Source organism: Neolamprologus brichardi, chromosome 15 (genome assembly GCF_056152115.1).
Source record: "Neolamprologus brichardi isolate AB-2024 chromosome 15, ASM5615211v1, whole genome shotgun sequence".
Lineage (NCBI taxonomy): Eukaryota > Metazoa > Chordata > Actinopteri > Cichliformes > Cichlidae > Neolamprologus > Neolamprologus brichardi.
In genome coordinates, this window is record NC_142118.1 from 33,497,347 (window position 1) to 33,512,643 (window position 15,297).

The 15,297-nt window shown below is 38.2% G+C and overlaps 1 protein-coding gene across 2 annotated transcripts; it reads left to right on the plus strand.

Annotated features, from left to right (window-relative positions):
• The first annotated feature begins 3,207 nt into the window (after positions 1–3,207).
• uhrf1 (ubiquitin-like with PHD and ring finger domains 1) lies at positions 3,208–15,212 on the plus strand. 2 transcript variants are annotated; one of them, XM_006792004.3, is made up of 18 exons: positions 3,208–3,354; positions 5,544–5,706; positions 5,882–6,148; positions 7,407–7,558; positions 8,289–8,504; positions 9,012–9,127; positions 9,264–9,450; positions 9,586–9,709; positions 9,815–9,922; positions 10,078–10,182; positions 10,406–10,512; positions 10,612–10,774; positions 10,883–11,020; positions 11,342–11,438; positions 11,634–11,782; positions 12,178–12,276; positions 13,615–13,807; positions 14,361–15,212. In XM_006792004.3, exons 2-17 carry the CDS (start codon positions 5,554–5,556, stop codon positions 13,759–13,761), a joined length of 2,328 nt encoding a protein of 775 aa, XP_006792067.1. In that variant the 5' UTR covers positions 3,208–3,354; positions 5,544–5,553; the 3' UTR covers positions 13,762–13,807; positions 14,361–15,212. The 2 variants fall into 2 exon arrangements, with proteins under 2 accessions (XP_006792067.1, XP_006792066.1); XM_006792003.3 differs by having other exon boundaries at positions 3,209–3,354; positions 13,615–15,212.
• Positions 15,213–15,297: the final 85 nt, after the last annotated feature.

Below are 15,297 nucleotides of genomic sequence, written 5' to 3' on the forward strand. Positions count from 1 at the left end.
CGATCAAATACCATGAATAATATTTACTCTAAAACTAATCTAATGACCTGGTTCACAAAGTCTTTCTAGAAGCATGTTTGTCAAACTTAAATGTTTCAGATCATCAAATTTAAACACAAATAGAGACAAAATGAAGTTCCTAAATCGAGGTTTTTATTATTCAGGGGAATAAGTGTGGTGTATCATAACTTTGAAAAGCTGAGTTCAATTTCTCCTGCCAAACCCAGGCCTGTTTTCTGCCATACCTGTTCTCAATTAGAAAACCACTTAAATAGGATTGCCATTAGTGGGAGTGGGTGGCCAACCAAAATTACCCCAAGAGTTCATCTGTTGGATTGAGTGACGACTCATCCTAGAGTTGACAAAAGACCACAGAACAACATCTAGAGAACATCAGGCCTTGCTTACCTCAGTTATGGTCAGAGTTCATGACTCCACCATAAGAAAGAGACTGGGCAAAAATGGCCTGCATGGCAAAGTTCCAAGAAGATGCCTCTGCAGAGCAAAAGGAACTTTTGCCAGAAAATATCTCGATAATCCCCAAGACTTTTGGGAAAATACTCTGTGGACTGATGAGGCAAAAGTTAAAGATTTTGGAAGGTCTGTGTCCCATTACATCTGTCTAAAAGCAACACAGCATTTATGAAAAGGAATATCATAGCAACAGTAAAATATGGTTTTAGGCTGTTTTGCTGACTCAGGGTCTGGAAGATTTGCTGTGATAAATGAAACCAAGAATTCTGCCATCTACTAAATCATCCTGAAGCAGAATGTCCAGCCATCTTTTTGTGACCTCAAGCCTAAGCGCACTTGGGTTCTGAAGCAGGACAATTATCGAAAACGCACCAGCAAGTCCACCTCTATATGGGTTTGGAGTGGCCTAGGCAAAGTCCTGACTTGCATCTGATTGAGATGCTGTGGCACGACCTTAAAAAGGCAGTTCCTGCTCCAGTATGGTTGAATTACAACAATTTCGCAAAGATTAGTGGGTCAAAATCCCTCTATAGCACTGTAAAAGTCTCATTGCCAATTACTGCAAACACTTGATGCAGTGTTGCTACTAAGGGTGGCCCAACCAGTTACTAGGTTTAGGGGACAATCACTTTTTCACACAGGCCCATGTAGATTTGGTTTCGCTCCCTAATAATAAACACCTTCTTTTAGAAACTGCATTTTGTGTTTACTCATGTTATCTTTGTCTAATATTTAAATGTTTCAAGATCTGAAACATGACAAACATACAAAAAATATTAAATCAGGAAGGGGGAAACACTTTTGACACCACTGTAGGTATATAGACTAAATTTGATTTAAAAAGGGTAGAAAAGTTTGTTGACATTATTTTAAAATATTATTTAAAAAAATGATTTTTCCTCCCTGTAATCATACTGATCCATTCCATAGATTCTCAAACTGTGTCAATAGTGGTTGCTATAGCAGTGCAACATCCCACTGAAACCAGCAGCTGGTGGCAGCGCAATGTTGCTGAAGAGGGAATGGGTGCAAATGCAGAACAGAAATGAGCTATAAGAGAAAGTTTAAAACACCTGTGACAACAGTCAATTCAAGAACTAGGGTAGTAAGTAGGGTAACATTCTGACCTCTTAAATGAAAGATTTTATCTGCTTCTTTTAGAGCAGTTGGCTTTTAACTGACTGTCGTTATCACAAAGTGCAAGTAAAACTTTCACCAAAAATTCAGCTTTATATGCTGGTGTATATCTAACTTTTCACATTTCTGGCTCTTGTGGCAGCGCATCTTAGATTTTTAAAACATTCGTCAAAATAAAGAATCTTCAAAGTAGTCAATTTTCTTGTTTTTATCACATTCAAAGGAGGAACTGGTTCCAGTTGTGTTAACTTCTGCTTTCTGTTTTTTTCTATGTATAGTTTCTATTGCTTTGCTCGTGTTGTTTACTTGTTCTGCTGGTTGTATTGTGTTTTCCTTATGGTTTGCTTCACTTACCACCCTTTGTTCTTAAAAAAATTCCCCCTCCCCCCTTTCCCCTAGCATAGTGAGCCCTTCTCTGTGTGAAGTTTGAGTGTGGTTGCGTAGGTTCTCACCAAGTACTCTGGTTTCCTCCCACAGTCCAAAAACGCGTGGGTTGGGCTTTATGATTCTAAATTGTCTGTATATATAAATGTAAGACTCTGTGTCAGACTGGCAGCCTGTCCAGGATTTACCCAGCCTCTGCCTTGTGATAGCCTCATCCCCCTACAACCCTGAACTCGTTAAGTAGAAGAAACTTGATGGACTGAAATAATTATGCCCGCTACTGACTGTAATTTATTTATATTTCACATGTATTGTAGTTTATTTTGCAACCTGCACATAGTGCTTATTTTTTTAAATAGAAATATCTAATATGTGGTAATAAAGATATTTGTCAGCACTGCATTTTTTTCATCTCATTTATTTAAAGTATAAAGAGAGATTTGGGTTAGGCAATAAATCGTGCCTTAACGGGAACTAGGAAAAATAAATAATCTTGAAATATTAAAATAAATACTTTTAATTGACTATTAAAGATTGAGGTCATGGCCTTAAACACAGATCAGTTGGTCAGAAGGTGACCTCAAACGCATTACTCCATACTGAACAAACATAAACCTTGCTTTAGGACGGAGTTTATTGCACAGTGGAGGCTATTTACGTGTCAAGTTCAAAGGCAAACAAACAGCATGCGTCATGTGTGCGCAAAAGCACATATTCCTCCCACATACACTTTCCATGCTTTCAGGCGCTTGAACTGAGTTGGTCTCATTAACTTTCGGCTCCCGCCAAAATGAGGGGGAGGTATCTTAATTGCACATCATTAATTAAGCTGAATCATAAGAGTCTAACGGGTGGTCTGCTTATTAAAGTCCACCAAAAGGTTCAATGCATTTAGTTGATTAGTTTAAAGACTGGAAACTCTTTCTAAACACAAATACGAAGCCGTGATAGTTCCGACACAATCAAAAAGCTCTATCAGTGAAGTTGTTTACCAGAAGCACCATCTGTCTCTCCGGGATACCGGTTTTACATGGCGCCGAATAATCTCGCGATAAATACTCGGAGGGCAGTTGTACTCACGAGATTGTCGTTTCGCGCGCTGATGATAAGCTCCAGTCACATTCCAGATTGACAGCTCTGTTACCCAATGGACACGATGTGGTTAGAGGAAAGTAGCCAATGGTGAACCTGAAGTGCGAGAGCAGGCGGGATATCAAAGTCTTGAAGAATAACTCATTGATCAATCTCCACCAAGGCATAGAATTGGTCGTGCCATCCCTTCTAAGGAGTTAATTGGGGAAAACGTGCACGTTTTTCCTCAAAAGTAAATTTCTTGTTTTTGCTTGGACGGACAAACAGGTAAAGTGAATTTCAGCGTCTTTTAATTACTTTTTAAAAATTGTTCTCATTGATATAGTCACCCAGTTGCTAGCAAACTGAGGTTAGCTAACTTGGCAAAGTCCTACCTCCTTTCTTTTTGGCTTATTGCACCAAGTTACTCAACCAGTCAAGTGTAAACGTCAAAATTAGTCAAATCTGATAATCTTCGGGACAGTATTAGAGCTATTGACTGTACTCTGGCTTCCCTTTGCTAATATAGTATTTAAAAGCTCTGTAAAATAAATTGTAACGTGGTTTGCTTTAAGCTCTGTATGGGTGGGCGATGAACTTGTGAACTTTTAACTTGTTATCATTCGGAACGTTCACATAATCTGCAAAAAAATGTGTAAACTGAGTTAGCTTTGCAACTTCACTGCTTCTCTTTAAGAAAAACAAATAAGCTAATGTCGGGCTGTTTATTTTCCTGTGTGGCTGGATTGGTGTGGCGTGACGTGAATCTCATTTTCGTCAGCATCGTTTAAATGTATTAATTTGCGCAGGCAAAATGGTACCCCTTGGATGGGAACAAGTAGTTTGTTTTCGAGGTTTTGACTTATGTTTTGTTGACTGCGGCTGGTTTATTTCGAGCCAGCAGAGCGAACAGGATCTCAGCTGAGAGCGCTGAAGTAAACGCGCAACCCCCGCTTAGTTGGCCCCTTGTTGTTTTGTAACAACAAAGGACGACATATGCGGGTAAAAAGCCACTGTAGTATTATAATAATAGGTTTAAAAGTACATGCGAGTTGGTATTTAGGTATGTTTCATTGTCAGGGAGCGAAGGCACATTGTTGGCTAGCGCTCCCTCGCGTCCGGATGTGCTTTTAAAAGAACTGGGAGTGGCCTACAGCTCAGTTTCCCGCACTGTATTTAAATCAGCCCGTTCCCTCCCTTTTCTCATATTCTGTTGAAGTGACAGTGCTGACAGCAGTACAATGCACTGAGTAGGGAGGGGAAACGGTCATATTTCTGCTGCTGGAGACCGTTTCGTCTTAACTTGTTGTGATCACTAAACAAAAACAGCCAATCCTAGGGATGGATTTTGCAGATGTAGTGTTTTGACAATCTTCCACACAGAGCTTTTTACGATGCAAATTCTGAATCACTGAAACTTTCTCAGTTAGATGAGAATTTGATTTTCATATAAACTCGTGAAAAAATATTCAGCAATGCGAAAGCAAACGAAAACGTAACATACAGTAAGAAAATCAGTTAATATTTAGAAATAATTATAATTTTTTTATATGACTTGCGTAATCTAAAGCACAAGTGATACTGCATATATATATGTATGCGCGTATTTATTTATTTTAGGGTGCAATGGTCCTGATAAGGAAATACTGAATGGTAATTTCCATATATGCACAGAACATGATAGTTATATTTAAAAGGGGGAATGGTGGGGTTATTGTTTAACTTTACAGCAATGTATTTAGCAAATGAATAAGGTTCTTACTATGTAGAAAATGCCAAATTTAACAGCACCATCTGCTCCACTGTTTGTATTCTGCTACATGTGCTGCAGACAGAGTTGTGATCAATGTAAATAGTCTCCGGGCGCTCTCTGCTGGATAAACGAAGTAGTTGCGTTGATTCCAAAATGAGCCCAATCATATTTTTGGTTCCTTATCTTATAACATATTTCTTGATATAATATATCTGTTATATGCTGATATCAGTCTGGCTGCTGTCTGAATAAAGCTCAAGTTGATGATAATTGTTTGTCTTCAGATATGTTATACAAATGCACATATCAACAATTTGGTTTAGAGCAAACACATTCTTTATTAATGAATGCAGCTAGCAGAGAAAATGACTGTCATAACTTTTTTTCTCCAGTGAATGGTGAAACTGAAAGTTTGGTTCACACCTTCAGATCTTTCTAGATAAAGCTCAAATATGTACCATGTAGTACGGTTCACTATGAAATGCATTTAAATTCAAATGATTAGCAGATATGTTTTGGTTTTTCATTTAAACTTTAACTTATCACTGCAGAAAAAACAAGCATGGCACTCCTCTCACATTTCACATTTCTGTTTGTACTATGATAGAGTGTGTACTACTGCTGGATTAAAAGATGAAATCAAATCTTTCAGGAAAGACTTGTTATTAGTGTGCTATTGAAAATAACTAGCTATAATGGGAGTGGTGTTTGATTGTTGACACAGGGCAGCTGCAATGTGGATTCAAGTGCGCACAATGGATGGGAAGGAAACCCATCGGGTGGATTCCCTGTCCAAACTCACCAAGGTGGACGAGCTGCGTCTCAAAATCATGGAGATCTTCAAGGTGGAGCCAGAGAGACAGAGACTCTTCTACCGGGGAAAGCAGGTGAGCCAGCATGGTTGGTGTTAATAAATTACTTTATTACATTTTAGTGCAGTAGCTGAAATGATCTCAGTGATGGTTGTAGCTCAGTTGTCAGCGCTGCTTTAGCATTTAGTCACAGACAAAATGTAAAATGCTATAAATTATATCTGCAATTTTTTTTTCCTGTTTATATCAGATGGAAGATGGCCATACTATATTTGATTACAACGTAGGCCTAAATGACATAGTGCAGCTGCTTGTTAGGCAGCAGTTGCCCCCTGTTGATGTCGTCAAGAGCAAGGACAAAGAGGCAGAGCTCTCAGACTCTGATTCTGGCTGCGGCTCAACCCAGAGCGAGTGTGACAAGAGTTCGACTCATGGCGAGACAGAAGGTCAGACTGCGGGAACCTCTGCACAGACAAACGCCCCAGAACTCATCGACCCTGGATTTGGACTTTACAAGGTATGCGCTAAAGACTGTGGTGTGTATTACTTCCTGTTTAAGCCAGCTGCGGTAGGGTGGCGATACAATGTAGAACTGCTACCACTGTGATGTTGATGTTTCTGGCTACAATCTTTAAAAAAAAAAAAGTGATAGTGATTAAGAAAAAACAAACCCAAAACACAATGCAAAGAGAAATTGGATAAGACAAATTGGGAATATGTAGCCTGAAAAAGTCGTGTAAGCAATGACTACTCCAGATGTTTGTTTAAAATACATAAAGCTCAACAACGGATACTAAAAAGACAATACAGAACAAACATGGCTAGAAATGCCTACATTTAAAAAAACAAACAAACACACAGACCTGGACAAAACAATTTAAAAAAAAAAAAAAAGACATGCAGGAAACATACCAAGGTTGCCACTATATTTCTTCACAACTACTTGCCATTGGCTCATATAGTCTCAGGAACTGCCATTACCCCAAAGCTTTTCATTACAGTTACACTTTGTATAGCTGTTTTAACTAATGAATGTGGGGAAAATCTGGCAGGCGTTGATTGAAGTCGCCTTTTCTCACAGGCAGGACACAGTGGGTGACAGACATGCATGTTGCTACTTGAGATTCTCATCTGATTTAAAATTGACCTGAGAGAGCAGGCAGGAGGCAAGATGCATGCTCCCTGACTAGGACACTGAGGCTAAATTCAGTGTTGGGGTCACACTGTTTCAGACATTGTTTCCCTTCCGGTAATATCTAGAAAAGTTTGGCGCTAAGAAAACTGCTTTTGTTCTTTTGTTTTTTCTTTACGCTAGTGTTCATTTTTATTTTTTAATTATATATATATATATATATATATATATATATATATATATATATATATATAAAAAGTGCATTCGTGCAATATTATATTTTACTTTATCTTATCAGTAAGAGACTTCTGGACGCAGTTTAGGATTTGCTGTCTTCACTTTCCCTCTGATGTGATTGTGATGGTCTTCCAAATTGTCTACAAAAGTAGGCAGTTTGGATGACATGTGCATGGAGTGGATGGAATGAGTTCTGTTGACCAAGCTTCGAAAAGGGCAGCGTGCAAAGGTTTCATTTTTGCAAGACATCAAATGAGCCACTTTGTACTGAACTTAAACCATTTTTGGGTGGGGAATAGTCAAAAGACATTTTATGAATTATGCTGAAAAAGTGACTGCAGTTTTAAAGTGTCAAAAGTTTGCTAACTCTTGTTTTGTGTATGTGTGTGTGTGTGTGTGTCTTAAGATCAATGAGCTGGTGGATGCAAGAGACTTGAACATGGGAGCATGGTTTGAGGCCCAGATTGTAAACGTTACCAAGACCACAAAGACGCCCAAAGAAGAGGCTGCAGAGGCAGAGCCAGCTGAGGATATACTGTACCATGTCAAATATGAAGAGTAAGAATCATTTTTCGTACTAATGATAATTTTTTATTTTTTTTCCCCCCATCACATCACTGTATCAACGCAATATTTGTCATGTAGCAGCACAGAGCAGAGTTTCTGTACTAATGGTCAACATTCAGCAGTTTGAGCTCTGACTTTGGTTTTAGTGGGTCAGGTGTTGTAATTCTACAAACCAACTTGTTGCAGCAGTGAAAATGTTAATTGAAAGATCTAAGAAGATGCAGCTAAATATCCTAACAAATACATTGACACGATGTAAGCTACTTTAAAAGCTCTTCTCAAACACACTGGAGATAAAAACTGATGGTCCTGTTTAAATTTGATACTGCGAGCAATGCAGTTGTTACATTGAAGAATATTTTAGGTTTTTTTTTTTTTTTTTTTTTTTTTTTTTTTTACGGACTCTGAACTTTAAGTTCACATTTTGCTCAGTGAGACTGTACAATGAAACAAGTTTTCCCATTTGTTAAATAAGTAAAATGTATATAAAGGGGAGGCATTGCTCTGTTGATATGTGCCCTCATTGAAAGGTGCTCTTGTTTATTAGATGGCAAGCACATTAGTGTTGGAGGGAACATTCATGTGAGTGGTGTATTGGTTCAAACCTGCTGCATTGACTACTGGTCCTTACTATTCAGACATGTGTTTCTTATGTTTTGGCCATGCTGCAGCACTGCTTGTCTTAGAATTGCAAAATCATTCATCGTTTTTACTTTCACAGCTATGCAGAGAATGGTGTGATTCAGCTGCTTGCAAAGGACGTTCGGCCACGTGCTCGTACTGTGTACCAGTGGCACCAGCTGGAGCCAGGAATGGTTGTCATGCTTAACTACAACCCAGATGAGCCCAAGGAACGTGGCTACTGGTATGATGCTGAGATCCAGAGGAAGCGGGAGACGCGCACCCAGCGAGAGATCTATGCTAAGATTATCCTTGGGTAAGGCCATCGTTGCATACAAGTTGGAGTTGTTGTGCTTTGTAGCATCTGTTACGACTTGTCACATATAAGAACATTTCACTGGCTGTGGTAGATGATAAACCTTTTCTTTAAGGTCTGTTGTAACAGTATCTCATAGTTTGGTTTTTGAATGCCACAGCAGCAGGTGTGTAGAAGCTAATTTCCTGCTGTGGTATCAGTGGTCACTGAAACAATTTTTGACAGTTTAACCAACTGTGTGTATGGTTGTTTGGAGGATAAATGGCTTTCATTAACATTACGTCTGATTATTGTATCTGATATCAAACGGGTTTAGTTTTGTCTTGATGACGACCTAAAATATAACTAATCTTTTTGTACATTTATCGGGAGCTTCCTGTTATCCTCATGTTTGTCATTTCTTTTACTTTCTGTTTAAGCTTGGACAACATGGAAAGCAGAATAGTCAAACAATATAATCTAACTTCCTCCTAACAGGTTCCTTTATGTTTTTTGTTTAAAATGTAGCGATGCTGGTGACTCTCTTAATGACTGCCGCATCATGTTCGTCACTGAAATCTACAAAATTGAGGAGCCTGGCTCGTTGAGTGACGCCCCTGCTGGATCTGAGAGTCCACTAAAAAGTGGGTTTAAAAACTGCATTTAAAATTGCAAAGATGTGTAGCAGTAGTCATAATCTAGAAATCTGAACTTAACCTTTCACTAAGGAATGTTGCAGAATGAAATGAAATGCATAATCAAAATGAATGCAATCTTCAGGATCAAATGGACCTGAGTGCAAGCACTGTAAAGATGATCCCAAAAAGAACTGTCGCTGGTGTAACTGCCACATCTGCGGCATCAAGCAAGATCCTGACAAACAGCTGCTGTGCGATGAATGCGACATGGCCTATCACACCTACTGCCTGAATCCTCCACTCACCACCATCCCTGAGGATGAGGACTGGTAGGTAGATTCAGAAATCCAGCATTCATTTAAAATTGAACAGAGCCACAAAATCATCAAATGTAAAATGGAAGACTTAAAAAATGATCATCAGTGTGTCAGGCTCGGCTTTACCTTTTACTTTACATTTCACAGGTATTGCCCAGGTTGTCGTAATGATATCAGTGAGGTTGTGCTGGCTGGAGAGAAGCTGAAGGAGAGCAAGAAGAAAGCTAAGATGGCTTCTGCTAGCTCCTCGAGCCAAAGGGACTGGGGCAAGGTGAGTGCTAACACAATATGGATCTTAAACTTATCAGCTTTTTTTTTCTCATTATGGGAATGACAATTACACATCATAAATGATTTGCCTTATCTCCTGTTTTAGGGTATGGCCTGTGTCGGTCGAACCAAACAGTGCACCATTGTTCCATCCAATCACTACGGCCCAATCCCTGGCATTCCTGTCGGTTCCCTATGGAAGTTCAGAGTCCAGGTCTGTTTTGTTTTTTGTTGTTGTTTTTGTTTGTTTGTTTTCCTTTCCTTCCTCACTTCATGGCTTATCATCGTTTGTGATGACTTATTCCTGTACCCTGGAATAATAATGGTATAATAATAATAATAACTGTTTAATTTCTTTCCCACCCTTAGGTCAGTGAATCTGGTGTTCATAGGCCTCACGTAGCTGGAATTCATGGCAGGAGCAATGATGGTGCCTATTCTCTGGTCCTGGCAGGAGGCTATGAGGATGATGTGGTATGTTTTTGTATGTTCTTTAAAGAAAAGCAAAGTAGTGAGAACATGTTACTGGGGGGGGGGAGCTTGCTTTTTGTTTTGATCAAAATGGTGTCAAATAATACTGCTTTTCAAGTGTTAGCAGTCATATTTGAAAACACTGTATTTATTTTATGCAATAGCCTGATGAGAAACTTTGTGAAGTTTAGTGTTTTTAATATCTTTGGTGCTTCTTAAACTATAGGATGATGGTAATGAGTTCACCTACACCGGCTCTGGTGGGCGAGATCTGTCTGGAAACAAGAGGACTGCAGAGCAATCATGCGATCAGACACTTACACACATGAACCGGTATGACAAGGCTATAAAAACTTACTGGTGTTAATTTTCAAGTTGTCTGCTTAGATCTTCCTTTGCATATGTAAATCATCTGTTTTTGGGCCTCATCAGGGCGCTGGCTCTCAACTGCAACGTCCCTGTCAATGACAAAAATGGAGCAGAAGCCAAAAACTGGAAGGCAGGCAAACCGGTTAGAGTAGTACGCAGCTGCAAGGGACGCAAGCACAGTAAATACTGCCCCGAGGAAGGGAACAGATATGATGGAATATATAAGGTATGAAGGAAAAATAGAATTTCTTTTTTGCCTTTGGTAAAAAATGTGCAGTGATTTCACAATATTGCAACTATTTTAGTTTTACTTTAGATCTTTGTCTTACTTTAGGTGGTGAAGTACTGGCCAGACAAAGGAAAATCAGGCTTCTTGGTCTGGCGGTATCTGCTGAAGCGTGATGATGACGAGCCAGCACCATGGACCAGAGAAGGCAAGGAACGTATCAAGAAGCTGGGTCTTACCATGCAGGTAGAGATCATTAGATTATATTGTCCATACAGTTTTTTTATTTATTTTTTTTTTTTGTTGGTTTCTTTTCAGTGATGGTGGATATTTTTTAGTACTTGGTATGGTGCTGGATAAAATAAACATTGTGTTCTTCTGTATTTTGTTGAGAAAATGAGCTTCTGCATTACTAAAAATATTAAGTATAATGTAATACACTTAATGTAGCCTTGTAAATAACTACATTACATCTTAGATGTTTTCAATTCATTAATTACCTGCTGCTGCTGCTGACTGTTACATATTGTTGTAGTGTAAACTAATAAACTATTTTTATTGTTCCAGTATCCTGCAGGCTATCAGAAAGAGAAAGAAAACAAAAATGAAGTGGAAGAGGCGACACCCAGCAAGGCTAAAAGGAAGAGAAAATCTCAGGGCAGCGGTATGTTGTTTGTCTATGTGGAAGTTGGTAATATCAGAACTGTGCTTTCTGTAGTTGGAAAATATAAAAACATGATCCCTCAAAGGGATCGGCATGATATTGCTCATGTATTTGACATTGTTTTTATGTAGCAGCTTAACTAAAATTGCATCCTAGAAGCTGCTTATTAATGGAAAATGTCTTTGTTTCTCTTAGAATCCTCAAAGACCTCACCAGCCAAAACTCCTAAGAAAGTAAAGGTAGAGATGTACAAGCTGTCCCAGGAGCAAAAGGCACTCATCAAAAATGACAAGCTAAACAAGAAGCTGTGGGATGAAGCCATGGAGTCACTGTCACTTGGACCGGTAAGAATATTTGTTCAAATTACCACAATGTTTAAATAGTGTTTTATTGGGTTTTTTTGTAAACATTTACTGAAGTTACTATTTGGGAAAGTGCTTGTATGAATGGGTGAATGTGCTTTGATGCTCAAAGTAGAAAACTGCTTTATAAAAACCATTCACTTTACCAATATTATTGGTTTGTGTGACAGTGGGCTGCTGGGTGGAACCTCTTAGTGCTGCATTTTAAAACCACACTGTACTTTGCCAGTATAATCACTTGCAAATTTCAAACCTATGTGCATAGTAAATGCAACTTGAAATAAGAAGCCTGTGTTCCTCCGTAAAACAAAAACCACTGAAACTGTCTATAAAACTGATCTATTTTTTTTTTTTTTTTTTTTTTTTTTTGTCTACAGAAATTCTTGAACAAAGTTGAAGAAGTTTTCCTCTGCATTTGCTGCCAAGAAGTGGTCTATCAGCCCGTCACCACAGAGTGCCAACACAATGTCTGCAGGGTAAGAAACTACTAATGTCCCAAATCTAGAGTTGTTGCTCTAATAAATTTTCCACTTGGTAATATTTATTCTGTAGTATGTAGTAGAGATTGTTTAAATTTTGTGTGATAGTAGATACCAGTAACAGCTAAAACTGGTTTAATTTTACTAGAAATTGGGTCAAGGTCATTTTTAAATGTGAAAATCAGTAAACATTTTATATTCATCTCAATTTTCTATCACAGTAATACAAGCTTCACAACAATATACTAGGCCTTTAGGAGACATGAGTAACTAGGTTGGTTAATCATTTGACCTTAACCAATTATTGTTAGCGTCCAAGGTCAAAGTTGACCTTGGAAAAAATTCCAAGAAATCATGTAGAGTAATATCAACTGCTTTACCACACACTTTATTTTTGCAATTTTGATGCCCAACGATATCAGTGACTCCATAACAGGCCGACATCATCACCTTGTAATGGGGGGGAAAAAAACAAACACTGACTGAAGTATGTTAGCCCTTGCCTTTCAGGGGTGCTCTTGATACTTTAGCTTTAAACCTTTACACATTAACTTTTGTAGTCCTCATAGTTGTCAAGTAGTAAACTACTTAACAGAATAATGTTGTGTCAAATAAAGCAGAATACAAAGCATTTAATACTAATGAAGGTCACAAAGTTTGTTGCACTAGTTGTGATATTTTATGGATTCATTCACTAATGGTACCTCCTGTAGCACCATTGCAGGTTGAATTTCTTCAGCTGCTACAGGAGGTACATCCTCTGCTTCTTTCCTGATAAGGGAGCTGATTAGGTCGTGTGTTTAGGTCCTGAGAGATAATTGTTCCCAGAATAGGAAAGTGTCCACTGGCAGCGATGCATGATGATGGGGTCTAATGGGCTGGATTCTTCCTGAAGTCCCGTTATCGCCACAGTTACTTTGAGCTCCTGGTTGTTTTCTCTGCACCAGGTCACTAGATTGTCAGACTCCTCCTTATCAAAGCCTGATTAGGGTGGTGTCGTCTTTGAACATTAGAAATTTGGCAGACTGGCTGGAGGTGCAGCTGTTTGCTGTATGGAGCGAGGTATTATAATGGGGGAGAGCCCAGGCGCCTCTGCTGTATTGTGAATGGTGAAGGTGGTGAAACTGGATTGCTGAGAATGTTGAAAGGCTCTATATGGATGTTTTTAATGAGTGATGTTGTGAAAACTTATTGTATTGCAGTGATAGCATTGATTGCTTTGGTGCTTAGAGTATCTTTTTGATCTACTAACACCCCTGATAAATGCATCACAAACTGTTATTTAACAAAACCTGCTATTGTTTAACAAAAACTTGTTCTACTTTTTTCCTTCAGGAATGCCTTCAGCGGTCCTTCAAAGCAGAGGTGTACACCTGCCCGGCCTGCAGGCACGACCTGGGCAAGAACTACTCCATGTCGGTCAACAAATCCCTGCAAGACATTCTAAATCAGTTTTTCCCAGGGTACAGCAACGGGCGATGATCATTGGTGCTACTTACTCAGCCCTCGAGGAAATGAGACGTAAACTGTAAGGGCCGTTTTCAGTAGAGGCAATAAAGAATCAGTTTCTTTTAATATATTCTATGATTATAAAACTGCAATATTTGTGGACTTCAATAATATCATTTTCACCTTGGATCTGCAATGATGTGGTGTTAAAAGATAAATTTAAAAATCCCTTTAACTGGCTGTACCGTTACTCCATTAATACCTTCAACCTCGACTTTTTTTTTCTTTTTTTTAAATTCCAAGTGCTTCAGTCTATTTCATTAACTAATGCTAATGTTATCCATGATGTAAATTGTATCATTTTAAACTAAATATCTGTGTTTAGCTCTTTTAAAAGAGGATGTTAAGTGGTTAAGCCGTTCTGCCCAACTTGTTTGAAGATTTTTTTATTGTTTTTGTAATTATTCGAGGATTTTATTATCATCCAGTCTGTTCTGCTTTGCTGTGAGGTCGGCCCTCATTTTGGTGCAATTTGTCTTAATTCTGATCATGCAGTTGAGATTTTAAAAAGTTTGTTTGTTTTTCCTGGCTTGATTACATGATTAAAATCTCACTGTTTCTCTTGGATATAGATGATATCCAACATTCAAGAGCAAACTGACCCAGATCAGTTTTGTGTTCCTGCACTTGAAGAGTCTGAGGCCAAGTAGCCTAGTCATCAGATGTTGGATTTTCTAGCTATACTAGTTCCCTGAATGTTTTGATACAGGAATGTTTCTAGCTGTATATTAAGTTTGTAAAAGTTGTTATGAATTTGATAAAACATTCAGATGCCAAACGTGATAGATTACTAAAGAAATTTTATCCTCTGGCATAGATTTGGATATCCCTTGTTTTGAAAAGATTCACTTTATTAAAGTCCAAAGAAAAAGCAGTGCTTAACCAAGAGTGTAACGTAGAACTCCCATCTATCAAGCTCTCTAGATGTCCCTGACACGTAAATGTATTTGTCTAGAAAATTGTATTTTTCTTAAAGTTTAAAAGTGTACTTTTCATCTTTTTATAATCTTATTTCTGCCATCTATGTAGGGGGTGTTCAGTCAGCCTTTTGTGTCTCCAGTGGTCACCTGTGTTATCTGACCTCATTTAAAGAAAAAAAAACAAACAAAAACAAAACAGAAAATGCTTGATTTACATGTTAAGGAAATTCCACATGTTGATCCTGAAATTCAACTAAACTGAATTTTACTGCCTTTTGTCTTTTTTATAAATGCAGTTCAGTGAGTTTCAGCAGCAGTGTGTTATTTATCCACGTGCCAGCACTTCAGGTTTTGATGGAGATACAAATATTTGCATAGACTGGGAAATGTATATTTTCTGAAATTGTATAATTTTTTTTAGTCTGTAGTTTTGATATGTAGTTTTAGAATTGCACATATTTTGTGCAGAATTTTTGTCAATGCATTTTCAGTGTTATTCAATAAAGTAAAAAATTTGACACGTGTGTTTTTGGGGGAAAATGTTTGGGGGGGAAGGCACATATTACCCTTTTCACAGTTTTTAGTTAAA